Genomic DNA, 20,778 nt, shown 5'->3' with positions numbered 1-20,778 from the left:
AGGGTTTTGAACAAAATAAATAATGTTTTAGCATTCCTTGATGCGAAGAAACAGAGAAGAGATGGGAGGGGGACCCCTCGAGGCAGAGTAAAATAAAACAGTGTCGACCACTCAAAATTTACAAGGGGACCCCGAACGTAGCCACAAGAAAATCTGATTGGAACACGAGTCCACTGTCCGTACAGCTTTTTAAGTTTATTAAACGTTTTTAAAACAAATAAAAATAACGACTACTTTGCTCGTATTTGAACCTCTCTCCCTATTTTCTCTTCCACGGAAAAAAAAAAATCTCGTGTTGCATTACTGCGAATCTGTGAGACTGTGACGACTGACGATTATATATGAATGGTTCAAAGTTCAGACGGTTGAACTGTTGAAGCCGTATGGATGGTTGATGTAATTAAATACGGTTATTATAACTTAACGATGATTTGTGTCTGTTAACGTATACTCATCTCTATCTAATTGGGTAGTCAATCAATTAGTGTTATTTTTAATTGAAAATTTTGGATGACAACAACGATATCAATTTATGAATCTACTGATTTGTTTTATAGGAAGCAAATGTTTCACAAGTAATAAATATATACATGGAGACTTTTTTTTTGAAGTTAATTCATGGAAGTTTAGAACATCTATATATATGTGGAAAAAAATATAGAACATCTAGAAGGGAACCCAAGTATTGTCCATGTATGTGGGTTTTTAAAAATATATATAACGCTAAAATTAGTATGTAGGCCACTATATTTGGCAAAAATGCTAGGATAAAATTAGAAAACAGAGAAACAAAACAATGCTAAATTATGTAACAATTTTGTAAACCAAATATTTTGTTAAGATTTAGATATGAGATCATTTTTAATTCATTTAAAACTTATTTTTATCAAACTAATTCAATTAATGTAAACATAAAGAAAAAGTGTAACAAATTTATAAAGTTATGTTTAATCCATGCAAATTGTTTTGGCTAGATAAAAAAAGAGTAGAATAAATTTGGTTCCAGATCTCTCATCATCCTATGCAGGGCCAGTGATAGGTATGTGCAACAAATGCATTTGCAATGGGACTATACTAAATTTACATGTACTAGGTTGGTATCCGCGCTATGCCGCGGGTTGTTTCTAGATTTTTTATTTTATTATTTTTTTTGTTTTGTATTTTTTGAAATAATATTTGTTTTTGTGTTGTTTAGAATCAAATAATATAATTAGGAATTCTTCAAAAATACCACATTTAATTTTTTTTCTCAAAAATATCATATTTGAAGTTTTTCTTCCAAAAATATCACAAAAGCTTTTTCCGAAAAATACAACAAACACAAAAAACTGAATTTTTAGTATGTAAAATATATTTTTCTAAGTTTGGGGTAACAAATTTAGATTTAAGGTATAGTGTTTTGGGTGTAGGATTTAGTATTTACGATTTAGGGTTTAGTTTTCAATATAAAACTTTAGTTTAATTTTGTGGTATTTTTGGAAAAAATTCATTTTAGTGGTATTTTTGAAAAATAAAACTAAAAGTGGTATTTTTTAGAAAACATATTTTAGTGGTATTTATAAGATTGTCTTATTATAATTAATAATTTTTTTTTTATCATGGAATGGTAATTTTTTTGTTTTTGTATTTTAGTTATTATTTGTTGCATCATTATTATTTTTTTGTTATTCTAATCAAATAATTTTTCTTTTGTCTAACTAATCTGGGACTTGGGAGTACCCAATTTTTTTTTATAAAGTTAAAAGAATAAACAAAGAAAAGACTAAGAAATATCATAAAAAACAACAAACTCGGCCCGTAGATAAATTTATTACAAAATCAAATTGTTTTGTTAAACCGAAAAGCTTCTTACTCTTAATTCTCTCTTTCTTTCGGAGTGAGAGAGAACTCTGTTTTTTTTCCAATTAACATCAGGGATCTTCTGACAGTACGTGTGTTTATCTTTTTCATAATTTTTGTAAAAAAAAAAAAGATGGAACAAATTATATATAAGAAAAAGTTGTCATATTTTTTTCCAATCGATTATAGTAATATTGAATTCAATAACCTATGTCATATTACAATCAAACAATTATCATATTACCAATAGTCAATAGCCAAAATGTCAGGATGTGTAAGTGTGATAGTTTTTTTTTTTTTTTTTTTTTTTTTGTGTTTGATCGTTAGTGTGATAAATATTCATTAGACATAACTACGTATTCCCTTTATTAACAGTATGAGTTACACTTTGAGCGTAGAACTACTTCGGATGTTCCTTCTCCTTGCTAAGTGCCAATTGTGAATTTGTGATGTATCTTCGATAAGATGAAATATTGCTACAAGAGTCAGGAAGACAATGGTGTGTTAAGAACCTTAATATATAATTTCAAGTCTTTGTGGTGTTTGTTTGTTTGTTGGGTTGCTACTATCATGCTCTTCTTCATATCATCACGTCCAGTCAAAGCATTAATTAACTTACTTTGTAAGTCTTAGCTTTGCTAGTTTTTCAAACAGAGTTTTATCTTCTGAACCTGCTTGCTACTTATTCTTATTTCTTTATATTTTCCCTTATACTTAACTTATGGAGATTTATCTTGTACTTTACTCATGGTCTTATGGGTCTGAACTATGATTGATCAAAGGTCAATTAAAACCCAATGTGTACTCCACCACGATCTAGTGGTATCGTTGTAACACTTCAGGATCGAATCCACAGAGATCAAACAATTGCACTATGAAACTATGAAGATCAAATATAGCTAAGACAAAAAAAAGTTTTTGAATCAAGTAACTATCTAAAAACGGAAATAAACAAACTGTTTTAAATTCAAAAGAGAAAACATTGGGTGTAGGGAATCATTAGGGATTATGATCACGAATTTAGATGATAGGTTGGGAAAGCATTAGATATCGTTCTTGAACTCAAATCTCAAAAGTAAAACTAACCTACTGTCGCAGCGTTAGTTATCTATGCAAGGAATTAATTAAATTCTAAACCGTCGTTTGAATCTAGCAATCCTAACAAGCAATAAGTTCAAGTTTGATTTTTGTTCACAAGGTGCCTTAACTCCAGCTTTCGTTGGCTAAGGATCACTTTGCTCACCTATGTTCTTTTCAAGCAATTCAACAACACTTTTGATGCCTAGATGAATTAAACCCACAATCATAAACTAAGTAGCTAATCTAGTTTAAGCACTAAGCACAACTATAGATGAAGAACACAAAAGATCAATCCCAAATCTAAAAACCTAAGTTTAGAGAATCATAAAACCCCTTTTGAAACCCGAAACCCAATAGATAAACTATTCAAACATGGAGATAAAAGAACAACAAATCAAAGATGAAGAAGACATAATTGAATTGCAAAAGAAAATAAATAAATAAAGGTTCAGAAATCTTCTCCAAAGTGTTAGAGAGGATTAGAGATCTTCTCCCAAAGGTTACAAGTACTCAAAAGCTGCGTAGAATAAAAGTTGTCTTTTTAGAGGTTGAGCCCCGTGCTTAAATAGTAAAATAAAACCCTAAAAGTCAGTTTAAAACAAAAAAGGAAAGGTTGCTTCGGGTACGGGATCGGTCGATCCCGAATGTAGATCGGCCGATCTAGGATGCTTTTCTCTGTTTGCTCCATCTGCTTGCTAGTCCGATCAGTCTTCACCAAATTGGCTTCAGATGCTTGTCTTCATCCCCAAAACACTCAGTTTCCTTCCAAAGTAGCCTAGAACCTGTAAAGACTCACATAAGACTAAAAAGACTCTAAAAGCACACTTGGACTTAACAAAAGACTCAAAACAAATACAAAAACTATTGTTAAAACCTATATAATACAGACACATCAATGATCATTGTGGAGATCGCTCCTCTCTATCTTGCACAGTTACAACAAATTTAAAAACACTGAAAAGGTATATCACAAGAAAATCCGTAGGTTATTGTAATCTATAACAAACAGTTATTGTAATGTATATTGTTGAAACTCAAAAGGGTTTTTGAAGCTAAAGTTGCATATACACTAAGCTAAAGTTGCAGAGACATTCTAAATGCTTTAGAGTGTTTAAAAGTCTTGCATTTGTTCTCATCGATCAACAAAAGCTTCACTTCTTCTTTAAACAATCCAACTTTCAAAATCGCACAAGTCTTCTCCAGCAATGCTCTAGCTTCTTTCAAACCCAAATCTAGTAAACAGAGATATAATATATCACATTGGTAAAGTCACAACAGAAGTGAAGCCACCAAACTTAAGAAGAAGAAACTAACCACCATGAAAGAGAAAAAACATGAGCAAGCTTCAAAGCAAAGATGCGTGAAGGAGAAGAGCAAACAAAACGCTGAAGCCGCTTGAAGAGACTTCTTGACTCTTCTCTTCACCAACATTCATAGTAATTTTAAGTTTCAAACACATAGCTTATATCAATAATTCATCTCAAAGTCACAGCTTTGAAATCTTCCTCAAAGTAGAAGAATCATAGTTAGACCAGAATAAAAATCAAGCACCAACATCGTCATCCGAACTTTGTGCGATTGTCAGAACCGACACTCCAGAAAAAAAATATGATCGTTGTTACCCTTCTTCACCCACACCATAGCCCATGTAGGTATAGACGACTAATCATGTTTCTGGTTTCGGTAATAACCTTGTCCAACATGCTCTCCCTTGGACGTGTAAAATCTCTGAGTGTCCTCTTTCACCGGATTACTCTTCTTTTTCTCCCTTGGATCTCCTCCAATTTCAAGTTTCAAACACAATTTATATGAAAAATCTATCTCAAACTGAAAACCTAGAAATCTTCCACAATCCCCCAAATTAAGAGACATAAAAGAACAAAATTTTGTTAACTGGAAACAAAAAGTAGAAGAATCAAAAAGTAGAAGAATCATAGTTAGACAGACTAAAACAATCACCACTTATGCGATCGTCGGAAATGTCAAGAATAAGAGTTTTAGTTGAGATGCGCATAAGAGAAACAATTTTGTTAGGTTGACATAAGAAGAAGAAGCTAATTTCTGAAATCGATCGATGAAGAGAAGACAATTATGTTTCTACTGTGGCAATCTGTAAGCTGGTCTGTACTTATTTCTTTTAATTTAATTGGTTAATAATTTTAATTGATGTGTCAACATCAACTTCATTGTTGAGGTTGATGTGTCAGAAGAGGAATGCAACACCTTCTAGTTTTATTGTATTGATTTGAAGATCCAAAAATAATTTTTTAAAAAATTATATGTAATTAAGGCCTATTTTTAAAAAATTGAACAGAGACTATAATTTTTTTTGAAATTTTTACACCTGCCCTGATCCTATGCAAGCTTAATAAATAAAAAAGAAATGAAACGCTTCAGGAAGCGTTTATTTCGTTTCAAACGATTGAAGCAATGATGATATCGTTACGCTGTAATTAGAAATTGAATTGTAGTTTAGAAAAGGTTAGCCGCACGTGACACAACTGTGTCTTTCTTTCTTTCATTGGGTCAAAGTGTCAGATGACAGGAGGAGTCGTGTCTCTCGTGACCTTTCCCTTCGCTTCGAGCCTCTAAAGTAACATTGCACCTAACCTTTTAGCCATTTTTAGGCTTCTTTCCTACTACAGAACCACTCTCTCACTGACACAAAATAAAGATGATTCCAACCAAACCACAGTTACTGACAGTTAAATTTTTTCTTTTCAAAAACACATAATGGGCTTTTATTAATCCTAATGGGCTTTTTGATTCCTAATGGGCATTTAACTGGGCTTAAAGCTTCCTTTTCCCTTTCTTACGAGTTTTTTTTTTTTGTGGGGTTCAGTTCTCGCCGGATCTTGAAATGACGACGGCGATGACTTGTACGAGACTGACGATTTTTACGGTGGCCGGAATATTCCTTCAGATCATTGGTCTCTCGATTTTTGTTTTCGGTTTCTTCCCCGTCAAGCCGACTCTCTCCGGCATCAGGTACTACTACTACTACATAAACACGTTTTGAAAGCAAGCTGCTCTAATGATTTGCTTACTCTTTTCTTTATTTCTACTTTTGAAATTTCAGTGGTTCAGAGAGCTATCGTGATCCTTTATGTGATTCTTCTTCGAATTCGAACGAATCCGAGCTTCATTCTGATAAACTAAGATTGCATTACCAGGTTTAATTTTAGTTTTTTTTTTTTGTGAATTTGTGTGTTGCTTTTGAGTTTGAGAGTGGTGGGTTTGTGTGTTGTAGGAGTTATCTGGCATCTCTGTGAAATATGATCGAGTGATTTTGATGGTATGAACTATGAAGCAATTGTTTTCGAATTTGGATCTTGCTTTTTTTTTTTTTTTTTTTTTTTTGGTGAGAGGTGTTGAAACGATGCTAGTTTAGGTTATTGATGGGCTTCCTGCGGAGTTTGTTCTTGGGAAAGATGGTCAACCTCCAAGGAAGGTGTGGAAAGAGTCTATGCCTTATACTCAGTCACTGTTGGCTAATGGAGATGCTATTGGTTACCATGCTAAAGCAGCTCCTCCAACTGTTACAATGCCGAGGTTGAAGGTGTGTTTATTGTAGTTGTTAAGTAAATGATCACAGTTTAAGATGATCTTTTTTTTGGCTTGCTGAGTTGTTGAATTTATTGTTTTCAGGCAATGGTTTCTGGGGCAATTGGTGGCTTCTTGGATGTGGCTTTCAATTTTAACACACAAGCCTTCTTAGAGGACAACCTTCTTGGTAGCTTTTAGTCTTGTGAATGAGAAATGTTTTCATGCGTGCTAACATTAAAGAATAGCCATTGTAAAAGTGCTCCGTTTTTACCAGGTCAATTTTTTAGGATTGGTTGGAAAATGGTGATGCTTGGTGATGAGACGTGGCTCAAGTTATTCCCAGGGCTATTTATGAGACATGATGGTGTTAGCAGTTTCTTTGTGAGTTTTACTTGGTGTTTGGTTTTGTTTATTGCTTTCTTATCTATATCGTGGTCATATACTCATATGAACAAAAAAATGTTTTTTGGACAGGTCAAAGATACAGTACAGGTAGACAGAAATGTATCTCGACACCTACCGGATGAGCTAAACAGTGATGATTGGAATTTCTTGGTTAGTTTTTGCTTTTGTTTTTTTTTTTTATTCCCCAGCATTGGTGTTTATCCCCTTAATAATTGATCACAATTTCTTCTGAGTAATATATATTGACTAAAATTAATTACTCTTAAATAACACTTGAGATTTTCTCTGCTTTATTCTTACTAGATCTATCCCTTATCAGATCCTTCATTACCTTGGATTGGATCATGTTGGACATACTGGAGGCCGTAACAGGTTTTGCTAGTTTCCTAGCCTATTTTTGAGTAGAAAGGTTAAGGTTACTACTAGTTGTATGGCTGAATCATTTTATTTTCTTTTTCTCTATTCTAGCCCTTTGATGGCTGGAAAACTTAAAGAAATGGATGACATAGTTAGAACAATGCATTTAATAGCGGTGATGGATCGTAACCATGATCAAGGACAGACTCTTTTGGTGAGTGTTTTTCGTGTTTAAAGGTCCATTTAAATTTCATATGTCATGAGTTAATCTTATTTGGTTTCATATACAGGTAGTAGTCAGTGATCATGGCATGACTGATAATGGAAATCATGGAGGATCGTCATATGAAGAAACTGACTCCTTAATGCTCTTCATTGGCTTGGGTAGCAATTTTTCTGATTATGGTGCAACTATCAATAATGTAGCTTTCCAGGTAAAACAGTCACTGCAAATTTCGTGAGATATCTTTTCACTCTTTTTCTGGACAGACTGTTGATGATAATGAGTTATACATGATATGAAACCTTGTAATGTAGGTAGATTTGGCGCCAACTTTAGCTCTTCTATTTGGTGTGCCGATCCCAAAGAACAATGTTGGAGTGGTTGTCCCAGGAACACTCAGTTCTTTAGGAGGTTAACCACTATTGGCCTCTCGAAATTTTCAGTCAAACGTGTGGGGATGCATCTGACTGGTTTTTCTTTACTGTGTCTTCTCATTTCAGATTATGAGCAACTACGGGCACTAGAACTGAATTCATGGCAGTTACTCAGACTAATGCAAGCACAGATACCGAGTTCCTTATTTGAAGGTTTCTCCTGCAATTGCTTCGTCGATGGAATTTGTGAGGGTTTGGATATTAGCGAGTGCTCTGGGGATAAAGAGAAACAGCTTATTTGCCTGTTTAGGAACGCTGCACTTCTCCATCACATTTGGAAGTCCAAGAAATTGACAAAGTGCGTGATTTGTTTGAAATTTCCACATACGGTGATTCTCCTGAATTTAAACTTAATATATTTAATTCCGATGATGGCTTTCATGTTGATAGGTCTTCTGGTGCCGTGGAAGATTTCAGCGGAGCTTTAGATGCATATAACGCCTTCTTGAAAACTGCAAGTGAGTGGTTAGCAAGCAAAACCACTGAAGTATGTTTGACATCTTTCTTAGAGTTCTATGAACGTATTTTAGAAAAAATGACGATTGTCAATCGTCACTAGTTTATCTAGTAAGAATCTATTGTATTGATAAAAAACTCTTATATGTTTGCAGAAACCAGTTTTCTTACTCGGTCTTGGATTGAGTGCCATGCTTCTTTCATGCATCGTCTGTGCCACTCTCTTTCTGTCCTTATTCAAAGAGGTTTACCATGAGCCCAAGGATCGAGTCTGCAGTTTGAGTTATCGGTTAAATTTGGAAGAGGTGTTCATTTTTGCTCTTCTTTTGATCCTTGTTATAAGCATGGGATCTAGTTCAATGGTGGAAGAAGAGCATTATATATGGCACTTCATGCTATCGACGTTCCATCTTCTGATACTCTTCAAGACAGCAAAGTTATTCGATTTTTCCAAGGGGAGGAACATAGTTGGAGACTATAAAGCTGTTTCTATCTTCTTGCTTCTTATATCTGGTAGACTACTAAGAGGTTGGCATCAAGGGGGCGTGAACTGGACATACCTTCCTGATATTTCTAAGTGGCTAGAGCAAGTTGGCAGTGGTTATGTGAAATGGATTCAACTAATCTCAAACTTCCTTGTTATTGGGCTAGGACTATTTACACTCTCTCGAACAGGATCAAAGAGAAAAAGTGTCTGCGTCCTAGCTCTGGGTTTCCTAACTTGTGGGTTCCTAGTCTTGCTACATACAGGGAGATATCAGGATGAAATGTTTGGAGTGTCAACTGATTTTGGAGCCACTGTCCTAGTAAAAGTGATCTATTTGCTTCTTTTTATATCTGCGATTGGAGCTGCTTTAGTTTTGCCATGGTCCATGCTAAACAAAGACAAATCCGTTCTAGCTGAAGCAGGTGATTGCTTATATTTGATTGGCTCTGCATACATAATATGCTGGTGTCTTCTACATCTACTTCTCCAACAACCGATCAACTCGGGGCCCATACTTTTGCTTCTCATCCAGATTTTAGCAATTTCATGCCTTTCTTCTAATGATTTTCAAGTGAATGAATGGGTCGAGGTTAGTTTTTCTTTGTGTTCTTTGTCTGGGATTTATACTGCAAAATAGCCCAAGCTTTAAGGTTTGGGGTTTCTCTTTGTAGATTGCAGCGCTCTATTACATGGGAATGGCAGGTCACTTTTCTCTTGGAAACAGCAATACTTTAGCAACGATCGATGTTGCTGGTGCTTTTATCGTAAGCCCTGTGCTTCCTCATTTTTTTTGTTTCCACCTTCCGTATGTACACTTACCATAACACTGACACATTCACCAAACTCTTTTTCGTAGGGAATTTCTAGTCATTCTACAATACTATCTGGGATCTTGATGTTCATGATCACGTATGCATCTCCCATGCTGTTCCTTTTATCTCTTGTCATGTACGTTGGTACAAAACTAAGACACCAATCACATTCAACAATATCAACTCATCGGGAAACAAGTCTTGGACAAATTTTGAAGCTAAAGCTCGGGTTCCCTTGTCTTGTTCCGCTCTGCATCAACTCAATACTCTTGACCGCATACACTGTGGTCTTGCTACTAATGAGGAATCACCTCTTTGTGTGGAGCGTCTTCTCTCCCAAGTAAGTCTTTGCTTCTGTCTTAAAAAAATCATCATGCCTTTGTTCTTCTTCTTCTTTTTTTTTTTTTTTTCCGGTTATCTAGTGGTGTTAATTGTTGTTGATTGTGTTGGTGAACAATGATAAATAGGTACCTATATGTGTGTGCAACCACTCTGTGCACATACATCGGAGTTTGTATCGTAGCTGTTACTGTAACCTACGCTTTCTTTGTCACTACCTTCCGTAGAAGCAATAGAACTACTAGACACGACAACTCGTAGTTATGGTCTTTATTATGTAGGGAGAGAAAGAGAGAGACTAATAGAGATACTGTAATCCTGAGATTTGAAAGTAAAAGAAACTCTGAATCCACTTGTTTAGTTTCACATGATTCTGATAAAATAGTATTTTTTTTATTGTAAATAAGAATGACTTTACAACTTGTGACTCTAGTACAGTAAACATTGGTGAATACTGATTACTGAACAAAATTCACAAATAAAGGAAGAAAATAATTGCTTAACAAAAACTCTTAAAACCAAAAGAAAAGACTTGGTTTCTTGAATTCTCTCATATTCTTCAAGTCTTGGTTAGCTTTGAAGACACTTTCGTCATCTCTCTACCACAGAATATCGGAACCGGTACGTGTCTTGGCGAAGGAGCAGCACACATCGTGACCGAACCATCAAAAAAGTCTCCTTCTTGAGTCGGTGCTCGAACAGGATCAGGGTTATAAGATTGCGCTACTTCTTGAGTTGGTGCTTGAACAGGATCAGAGTTATAAAATTGCGGCTTTCTGGTATTAGAAGGTTTGAAGTAAACTCTTTGTGAACGTTTCTTCTTCAAGCCCAAAAGAGGAACAAGTCTTTGAGGAACATGTAAAACGGAGTCACGACAGAAGTGGTGGTAACCAAATCCGTGTGGCGTAAGAAACGGAACAGCGAAAAATTCACGAACGAGGTAACGGTGTATTATCGTGATCGACATCTTCAAGTAAGATTTTGAGGGTCGTTTTAAGAACAGAACAGCAGAGTACTCTTCTTCGTATGGATGACTCTTCGTCTTCGTCTTCTGCTTTTAAAGACGAGGGAGAGAGCTTTAATCGATTTGATTGTGAGAAATAATGAGAGGGCTAATGGGTTATTTATAATCATGTTGAGTTCTATAACTTACTTGGAATTGGAGTTTAACAAAAAGGAAACATGTGTATGTATACGCCTTTGTGATAATGTTTCCTTTGCGTTCTTTTTTTCCATGACATATAGGGGATATGTATGATTGCGTTAGTTTCCATTTTTTTGGTTGTCTTTTAACGCAAAAAAACTGGAATTGGCACGTGTCTTGGTGACGGACGGAGTAGCACACGTTGTGACCGAATCACCAAAAAGATCTCTTTAACTAAATCCGATTTAGATTGTGATTTCACGGTTTCAGTTTAGGTGGTTTTGAGGGTTTTAAAAAAAAAACGTTTTGGCCAACAATACATAATAAGTATATAATAATGTTATTATGATTAAAAAAAAAACGTTTTGGCAAACAAAAATAATGTTACAATTTACATTCTTTTATATAAAGATATGATTAAATTAACCTAAGTTTTTTCTAATATTAAACTAAAAATTAATAATATTTTAGAGATAAATATAAATAATTTAAAACTAAAATATTGGTAAATATTATGTTTTTCTATATCATCCTCAATCTTTCATAATTTGTTGGATAATTATTTTGAGTTTTTGACTGTCGGTTGAATTCCATGGCAAAAAAGTTTGAAACCAAAATAAAGGGACCGCTTTTAGATGAAACATGTAAAATGTACAGAGTTACGAGAGATTTCTTTGATAAAGGTAGAACCCTCTCATTATTTTCTTACAATCACTCTAATTCACATCAAAGAGTTTACAATTAAATATCTGATCGATAATCCGAAGAAGTTGAAGATGTTGATTATGCTAAGTTATACTGTCAAATGCTTATCAATTTTTTTACAAAACATGGAACTGCGTTCCATTATATCTCTACATGTACAAAATCTTCTTTATAATTTATGATTATGTACGTGTTTGATAACGTTTAATCACAACATGTTCACAACTTTAAAAACCGAGAAAACAGAGGAAAAAGAGAGTTGTATGTTATTGAAGGAAACTGATACAATGAAACAACGTTCACGAAGGAACGCAGAATCACTTCTCACCTGCAAGAGTCTCGGAAGAGAATCTCCAGCAAAACGATGAGGGAAGAAAATACTATAAAGTTCTAGAAAAGTTTACAACTCTGAAAATGCATAAAAGATAACGATGAGCTAACACTGCTCTTATACTGCCACCACACTAATAGTGTTAACCGTTACTTGACGTTGACAGCCTGCAACCTTTGCCACCTGCACACTGCCAGCTTGATTATTCCTTCCTCACGCGCTCGTCACTCTCTTATCCAAAACAATAAGCCCACGTGCGCAAAATGCCTCTTTTGCTATATCAAAGCCCCCTTGTTCGAAGAACCTTGACCACAAGGTTCAAAGGCTGGAAACTTGCGCTGTAAGTCAAACAAGAACTCTCAGGTAGCTTCATCTTCCGTTTCATTTGTCCATTGAACCAAAACCTTTGTAACCGCACGACCTTGCCGCTTAACCATTTGACGAGCCAAAATCTGCACAGGTTCCTTGACATTGATATCCGACACAATAAATGGAAGCTGAGACGAAGTGGGAACATCACCAACCGCTGCCTTGAGTTGTGACACATGGAAGACCGGATGAATCAGAGAATGGTCCGGTAACTGCAGTTTGTAAGCCACTTTACCACAACGGTCAACAATCTTGTAAGGGCCATAATACTTTGGAGTGAGCTTCTGAGTTGAACGCATAACCACAGAGCCTTGGCGATATGGCTGCAACTTGACAAACACAGACTCACCAATATCAAAGTGCCGTTCAGAGCGATGCTTATCCGCTACTTGTTTCATACGGTGTTGAGCTCGCATAAGGTGAAATTTGACGACCAACAGCATTGCTTCACGTTCCTGCAGACTTCTGGCCACAACAGCCACCTTGGACTCACCAGGAAGATAAGGAAGATGCACTGGAGGGGCTTGACCATAAACTGCCTCAAATGGACTGAGATGAGTGGAAGTGTGAAAGTTGGTATTATACCAAAACTCTGCTAGAGGTAACCAATGACTCCACAACTGAGGACGTTCAATACACATGCAACGAAGGTAGGTCTCCAAATATCGATTAACAACCTCCGTTTGACCGCCACTTTGAGGGTGATAAGCACTCGAAAATTTCAGGTCAACTCCCTGTAGAGAAAACAGCTCCTTCCAAAAGTTGCTGACGAATATCGTATCCCTGTCACTCACAATAGACTGAGGACAACCATGAAGGCGAAAAACAGAGTCCATGAACGCTTATGCAACTGAGACTGCCGTATAAGGATGCGATAGAGCCATGAAATGGGCTGCTTTAGTCAATCTGTCCACCACCACAAATATCACAGTCTTACCAAAGGATTCAGGGAGGCCGTCAATGAAATCCACTGATAAGTCAGTCCAAATTGTATCAGGAATGGGAAGTGGTTGTAGAAAACCTGGATAAGTTGCAGTGTCATACTTGCATTGCTGACAAATTGCACAACTCCTTAAAAACATTTGAATGTCCACCGCCATGTTCTTCCAGAAAATAACCCTTTCACTTTCTTATAAGTCGCATCCCTTCCCGAATGTCCACCTGTTTCCGAGCAATGCATCCATTGTAAGATGGTTTTTCGTAACTGATCATCATTAGGGACTACGATTTTGTTCTTCCTACGCAAAACTGTTTGAACCCATGAATAATGTCTTTTGGCTGCAGGATCAGCCTGCAACTCGCTTATCAACTGTTTAAGTTCTGGATCTTTCTCATAATGATCTTGAATTTCTTTCATGAGATCGCACTCGAGAACTGACATTGCCATATATAACACTTCAGTACCCTCTACCCGTGACAAAGCATCAGCTGCTATATTGTCTTTTCCCTGCTTGTACTGAATTTCGTAGTCAAACTCCAACAGCTTAGGTAACCATTGTTGCTGAATGGGTGTGTTCAACCTCTGCTCCAAAAGGTACTTCAAGCTCTGCTGGTCAGTTTTGATAACAAAGTGACTTGGCAATAGGTAATGTCGCTATTTCTGAATTGCAAAAACCACTGCAAGCAACTCCTTCTCATATATCGACAAGTTCAGTTGTTTACCTTTCAAATGTCGACTAATAAAGGCCAAGGGGTGGCCATCCTGCATCAACACAGCGCCAATACCGGAGGAACAAACATCTGTCTCCACCAAAAACGGTTTGCTAAACACTGGGAGTGCTAGAACCGGAGCCTGACTCAAAGTTGTCTTCAAGTTTTCGAAAGCTTCCAATGCCTCTTGAGACCATAAAAACGAATCCTTCTTGGTCATGGCAGTCAAAGGACGAGCAATGGTACCAAAATTTTTGACGAAACGTCGATAGTACCCTGCTAGACCGAGAAACCCCCGTAATTGCTTAAGATTCGCGGGAACTGGCCAGTTTGCAACAGCGTTGACCTTGGCAGGGTCTGTAGATACCACACCAGCAGCAATAAAATGCCCCAAATACTCAACCCTGTCTGTTGCAAATGCACACTTGCTTTCCTTGGCAAATAGTTTATTTTGCCTCATTGTCTGAAAGACTTGCTGCAAGTGATTAATGTGATCTGTCAGATTGGAACTGTAAATCAAGATGTCATCGAAGAATATGAGGACAAACTTGCGCAAAAACTCCCTGAAGACATCATTCATCAATCCTTGAAACGTAGTCGGTACGTTAGTTAAGCCAAATGGCATTACCAGATATTCATAATGTCCACTATGTGTTTTGAACGCAGTTTTGTGAACATCCTCTGGCTCCATGCGAACTTGGTGGTACCCTGCTCTTAAGTCAATCTTAGATAACACAGAAGAACCCCCAACTCGTCCATTAAATCCTCAATGAGTGGAATTGGGAACCTGTTCTTGATGGTAAGAACATTGAGACCCCTATAATCCACACATAATCTCCAAGTATCATCCTTCTTTTTGACCAATACTACAAGTGATGAAAAAGGGCTAGCACTAACTCGAATGGTACCAGCAGAGAGTAGCTCCCTAACCATCTTGTCAATTTCATCCTTCTGGTACACCGCATATCTATAAGGACGTTGGTTAATCGGATCGCTTCCCTCTTTTAACACTATCTTGTGATTATGCCCTTCTCGAAAAGGTGGTAAGGATGTGGGTTCTTCAAACAAATCTACATATATGGTCTTTCACTCTGTAATAGCTGCATTATCAACATTGTTACGTTGACTTAGCTCCACTGCATAAACCATTGCCTCCTCTTGCTCAACTACCTCCTGAGCACAGATCATCGAAATTTGTATTGCCTCCTCTTGATTCTTGTTAAACTTGATGGCCTTAACTGTTCTTACTGACCCTTGTTTAATTCCATGAAGAAGTATTTTCTGATTCTTCCACCAAAATCCCATTTCTAATTTCTGCATGTTCCAAGTAGTGTCTCCTAACGGTGCTAACCATTGAACCCCCAACACCACATTGCAACCACCCAAAGGAATGATCATGAAATCATCTTGAAATTTTGTACCCTGAAAAGACCACTAAAACTGAGAAACCTTCCGTTGTACCCCCAACTTACTTCCATCAGCTACTGCAACTCTCGAAACACCTGCAGTTTGTACGTTTACACCTAAATTCTTTGCTGCACTGGGATCCATGAAATTGTGTGTAGATCCCGTATCAAGGAGTATAAACAACACCTTTTTCTTGTGAACTCCCTTCACCTTCAGAGTTTTGTAATCCGAAATCCCAGCTACTGCACTAATCGACACCATTGGCATGTCTTTATCCTCCTCGGTTACCATCAGATCACCATTTTCCGTATCTCCCTCATCCTCTTCTTCGACTTCAATCATGAAAACTTGTGACTTCTTATGCTTAAGATAGTGGTCTGGTGTATACTTTTCATCACAAATATAACACAACCCCTTTGCTCTCCTAGCACTCGTTTCTTCTTGAGATAAAAATTTCCTCGCCGGTTTCTGCACATTAGACCCCACATTCTCTTATTGATTCTCTTTCTTACTTTGAGTTGACTGTTTTGCGACTGTTGTTGTGATTCCACCATGAAACTGCTTGGTATATGATCCACCAGACGAAGTACCCTTTGACATAGGATGAGCCTTCTCATAGAGACGGCCGAGCACAAAACATTAGCGAACAGTCTGTGGTGAAAACATTCTGATATGCATCTGAGTATCAAGACGATGACCTGCAAGATAAGAATGCACCAAATAATCTTCAGAGAGAGTAACTCTCGTTCGGATCAAATCAAACTTCTGGTGATAATCCACTATTCCATCAGTCTCCTGCAATGCTTTCAACTCAGCAATCGGATCTTCCAACACATCAATGAACCTTTCTTTCATCAATAACTTGTACGACGGCCAATCATTCAACAGACTCTGACCAAAAGGTGTTTGTACCAACGCATGATGCCAAACAGACGCGTGACTATCAAAATGCATAGAAGCCATACGAACCTTTGAGTCATTTGGTGTAGCATCAAGAACAAAATAGTCTTCCACCTTACAGATCCACTCCGAGAAATGTTCTCCATCAAAACGGAGAAAGTTCACACACCCTAAACGAGTAACTCCCGAGTAATGACCATATCCCGATAAACCTCCACCGCGTTGTTGACCAGAGCCACCTCCACTTCCCTCTGGCAACGCCGACACCGCCAAGGGACTACACTCTCCATGAGATTTGCTCGAGGAAGCCGATGGACCCGGTATCAACCTGATCAAATGCATCATGTCAGCCATATTCTACTCCAACCTCTTATCTTGGGCTTCAATCGCTCGTTCTATCGCATGAGGCCGATCAAGAATAGTTCTCGCATCACCGATCGCCTCACTTCCTCCTTCCTGAACTTCTTCACCAACCAGGTCCTACCGGTTAATCTGAGATCTCGTCTCCACACCCATTGTTTCCGAGGTTCGACTTCGCTCTGATACCAATGATAACGTTTAATCATAACATGTTCACAACGGTAAAAACAGAAAAAACAGAGGAAAAACAGAGTTGTATGTTATTGAAGGAAACCGATACAATGAAACAACGTTCACGAAGGAATGCAAAATCACTTCTCACATGCAAGAGTCTAGGAAGAAAATCTCCAGCAAAACGATGAGGGAAGAAAATACTATAAAGTTCTAGAAAAGTTTACAACTCTGAAAATGCATAAAAGATAACGATGAGCTAACACTGCTCTTATACTGCCACCACACTAATAGTGTTAACTGTTACTTGACGTTGACAGCCTGCAACCTTTGCCACCTGTACATTGCCAGCTTGATTATTCTTTCCTCACGCGCTCGTCACTCTCTTATCCAAAACAATAAGTCCACGTGAGCAAAATGCCTCTTTTGCTATATCAGTGTTCTTATTGTGAAATTTCCTTTTTTTCTAGTTATTTTGTCTTTCAATTACGCGATTTATATGTAATTTGTAAAATTACATATACCCATCCGATGATGGAATTTGATATGTTAGATATTCAGTCACAACCCTTGACAACTTTAACTTTTGCCGTAACATTTTTTTCATGTAGGCTGTCCCAAAAATAAAAGCTCTTAAACCATAATTAATTGAATGTCGTATTTGTTGGTTGACCAAACAAAACCTTAGTTGTAAAAAAGTAACTATATTCAATTGTAAACATCCATCCAATTAAACTGCTTTTTACCTAATCTCTTCCGATATAAATTGAACAACATTTTTTTCTTGGCAGCAAACTGAAGAAGATATCGTCGTTTGTATATCACCGAAGTCCATAAACGCCAAACCACAAACATGATCGGTTTGATAATTATCAACTATAATAATTTTCTTTATGAGATTATTAAATTTTTACACTTTTTTCTAGTAGTTATTTCGTTTATGAAGTTTTATTTTATTTATAAATTTTTAATTTGAACATAAATATAATACAAAAAACATTAAACGAGGTTTACCTAAAGTTCCCATGTGTCATGGTTGTTTCTAGTTAAAAGTGACCCATGCATCTTGCTTGTGGTTGTGGAACAACTGTTAATAAGTTGCAACAACAATAACACTCTTCAAACCTACTTCCCATCAAACCTCAAACCATAGTTCCTCTATATATAAATACAACCTCCTTCATAATCTTTCCATCATCACTCACTCCACAATCAAACCTCTCTCTATTGACAGCTCAAAACCCGGCCTAATCCTCAAAATGGCTCACTGGCTATCATCCCTTGTCATTGCACTGACATTCACAAGCTTTTTCACTGGTCTCTCAGCTAGTCGCCATCTTCTTCAATCAACACCAGCGATGCCGCCACCGGCTACAACAACGTTCCCACCATTTCCTCCTTCTTCTTCTCTTCCTCAGCCCACGGCGTTTCCACCACTACCGAGCTCACAGATACCTCCTTTGACTAACCCGGCACAACCCATTAATATGCCAAACTTCCCACAAATAAATATCCCTAACTTCCCGATTTCTATCCCAAACAACTTCCCATTCAATCTTCCCACCAGCATTCCAACCATCCCATTCTTCACTCCACCACCTTCCAAATGATCAGAAGATATGCTCTCTTTAGTACACATCACAATATTACCATCTTTCTATCTTACACACTTTGTTAGCACGTGTTTGTAATGTTTCTAAAATATTCGTCATGTTGTTTGTTTGATGTTGTCCTTGTGTTTTCTTGTTGTTTCTGTTTCTGGCAGATTTAGTATATTTTGTAATATTTACAGTTTATTCTTATTCTATATAATGACTACTTTTGCTTTGATTGATCTCCGCAACTGAATAGTACTAGAAGAGTTATCATTCCCTAAATATGTTGTACATAAGCAACTCAAATTCCATGAGACATTCCCAAAAAAAAATCTTAATCAACTTGAGAGAGACTAATAACCCCTTCATTCCTCTATCCCAGAATCCAATAAATTACTACCTTAACAATTTCATGGACACCACCATCAATTTTAGAAGAAACTTGAATGATAAATTATAGACATGAAGCCCAATATATGTAATAATATATGGCCCATGAGAGCTTATCGATGTATCAATTATTATTGTGCTGTAGAGGTTTTTTTTTAAAATTTATCGTCGAAGGGAAAGCCATCTAAAAGGTCAACAGTCAACTCTAGGCCACTCCGACATCCTAGGTGACACGTGTGAGTTTTGGTAAGAAGATTTTTTTTTTAAACGGCTTTTACTTTGGCGGGAGAGGTACACAAAAAGGTCATTAGTCAACTCTTTAAGACTCTTTTATTGCCCCAAATGTCTTCTTCGGGCCACACACAGTTAATTAAATCGTGCTTTATTTGCTTAACTAAAATTAATACTAGTATTTTAATTTTGTTTCTTCTTTCTCTCTTCTTTGTTACGTAATTGTTTTCTTCATATAAAATAAAAAGTCAATGATGGTATAACTCAGTTTGTGCCGGTACAAGACCGGAATGAAAGCAGTGTTTACATCGCATTCATTATTCGATTGATTTAGATTTTTCTTCAATCATTTTTTTTAAATAACGAAATGATCTCATTTGTTACGAAACTATATTCATACACTTTAAAAAAAAAAATAGGAGATCGAAAAAACAGAACAAGTTCAAAACCTTATTTTATAGTTGTATATAATCTTGCACCAATCTATCCACAACAGTTGGAAAATTCAAAATTCTAAAGTATTTTGTATTTAATAAGTTAAGACTTGAGAGTACGTTCGAAAGTACCACCGTGTCCGTGATAATCATATTAGTCTTTTATAATGCCCAATTGTAATATAATTATTTGACAAAGCCAGACAAAACAAAATTATAACACACATAGCTGGATTTCTTTCTTAATCTTTATCTCTTTTAATATAGTGAAAAAGTTTGTTATTTTAAACTAGTTGACGATGGATTGCAAGAGGACGTCAAAATAGTATAATTGCTTATGAAAAATCAAAAATATGTAAATCAGTAAATGGAAAAGTCATCAGCTTCTATATCAATTTTAGTAGGACTGTCTAGTTGAGACCCTGCGCGTGGCCTCCGCACGTCAACCTTGCACAACAATCCGACTTTACGAGAACTTTGAATCTTTGTTATATGAAAAGAAAAGAAAAAAAAGTCAATAATGTGTACTAACTACTAAGTGAATTTTTTTTTATAGAAATAAAGTTAATTATTAAAACGATTTTTCATGTGAAAAAGTCGATTTTTGTTTTCTTTAATCAGGGACGTGCTAGACACATATTGATCTAATGGATGTTTAGATGTATAAATTATAATACAAGTATACAACACACTAGAAAAGAAAAGAATCGATAGTACGTAAGACCAAGGACTTGACTCCCTCGTGCTTTCACCGCATATAGATAACAATAAATGCGTTGGTGCTAAATTTATATTGATGCAAGAAACTAATTAAACTCATCTGTTCATTGATTAGATCAAGATTGCATACGTTTTTTTGATGGACGAAAAATCCTAATCAGTTACAAACAAAAAACTTTTGGAATAAACAGCTAGCAATTGAAGATTCCATGCATGATGTATCTAGTATGTTACTTTTTTTTTTTCTGTCACAACATGCATGAGTTTTGTATACGAGTACAAAAATGATAAAATAAACAAACGTGGAATAATATTTTCATGAGATGCAAAGAGCCGCAGAGCCATCAATATTAGCCTAACGAAGAGTAGGTAGGTAAGTATCTGAGGCTGTAA

At 36.4% G+C, this 20,778-nt stretch overlaps 3 protein-coding genes across 5 annotated transcripts; 2 read left to right on the top strand and 1 right to left on the bottom strand.

Moving 5' to 3' along the window:
* The first annotated feature begins 5,693 nt into the window (after window positions 1–5,693).
* On the top strand, window positions 5,694–10,398 carry LOC104704971 (GPI ethanolamine phosphate transferase 2). 3 transcript variants are annotated; one of them, XM_087459600.1, is made up of 17 exons: window positions 5,694–5,907; window positions 5,999–6,092; window positions 6,170–6,214; window positions 6,311–6,478; window positions 6,568–6,652; window positions 6,740–6,846; window positions 6,940–7,020; window positions 7,190–7,242; window positions 7,339–7,441; window positions 7,518–7,661; window positions 7,765–7,861; window positions 7,951–8,182; window positions 8,275–8,371; window positions 8,496–9,416; window positions 9,499–9,591; window positions 9,684–9,979; window positions 10,107–10,398. In XM_087459600.1, exons 1-17 carry the CDS (start codon window positions 5,780–5,782, stop codon window positions 10,237–10,239), a joined length of 2,877 nt encoding a protein of 958 aa, XP_087315726.1. In that variant the 5' UTR covers window positions 5,694–5,779; the 3' UTR covers window positions 10,240–10,398. The 3 variants fall into 3 exon arrangements, 2 of the variants coding, with proteins under 2 accessions (XP_087315726.1, XP_087315727.1); XR_015562458.1 differs by having other exon boundaries at window positions 5,740–5,907; window positions 8,275–8,342; XM_087459601.1 differs by having other exon boundaries at window positions 5,751–5,907; window positions 6,753–6,846.
* Window positions 10,399–10,537: 139 nt separating this feature from the next.
* LOC104702789 (uncharacterized) lies at window positions 10,538–10,945 on the bottom strand. Its single transcript, XM_010418710.3, has one exon. The coding sequence runs from the start codon at window positions 10,943–10,945 to the stop codon at window positions 10,538–10,540; it is 408 nt and encodes a 135-aa protein (XP_010417012.1).
* Window positions 10,946–18,203: 7,258 nt separating this feature from the next.
* Window positions 18,204–18,845, top strand: LOC104702788 (uncharacterized). The gene has a single exon (XM_010418709.3). It carries the CDS (start codon window positions 18,275–18,277, stop codon window positions 18,623–18,625), a length of 351 nt encoding a protein of 116 aa, XP_010417011.1. The 5' UTR covers window positions 18,204–18,274; the 3' UTR covers window positions 18,626–18,845.
* Window positions 18,846–20,778: the final 1,933 nt, after the last annotated feature.

Source organism: Camelina sativa, chromosome 7 (assembly GCF_030686135.1).
Source record: "Camelina sativa cultivar CO46 ecotype springtype chromosome 7, ASM3068613v1".
NCBI classification, from domain to species: Eukaryota; Viridiplantae; Streptophyta; class Magnoliopsida; order Brassicales; family Brassicaceae; genus Camelina; species Camelina sativa.
Note: the sequence above shows the minus strand (reverse complement) of the source record. Positions and strands in the feature narration are given on the sequence as shown.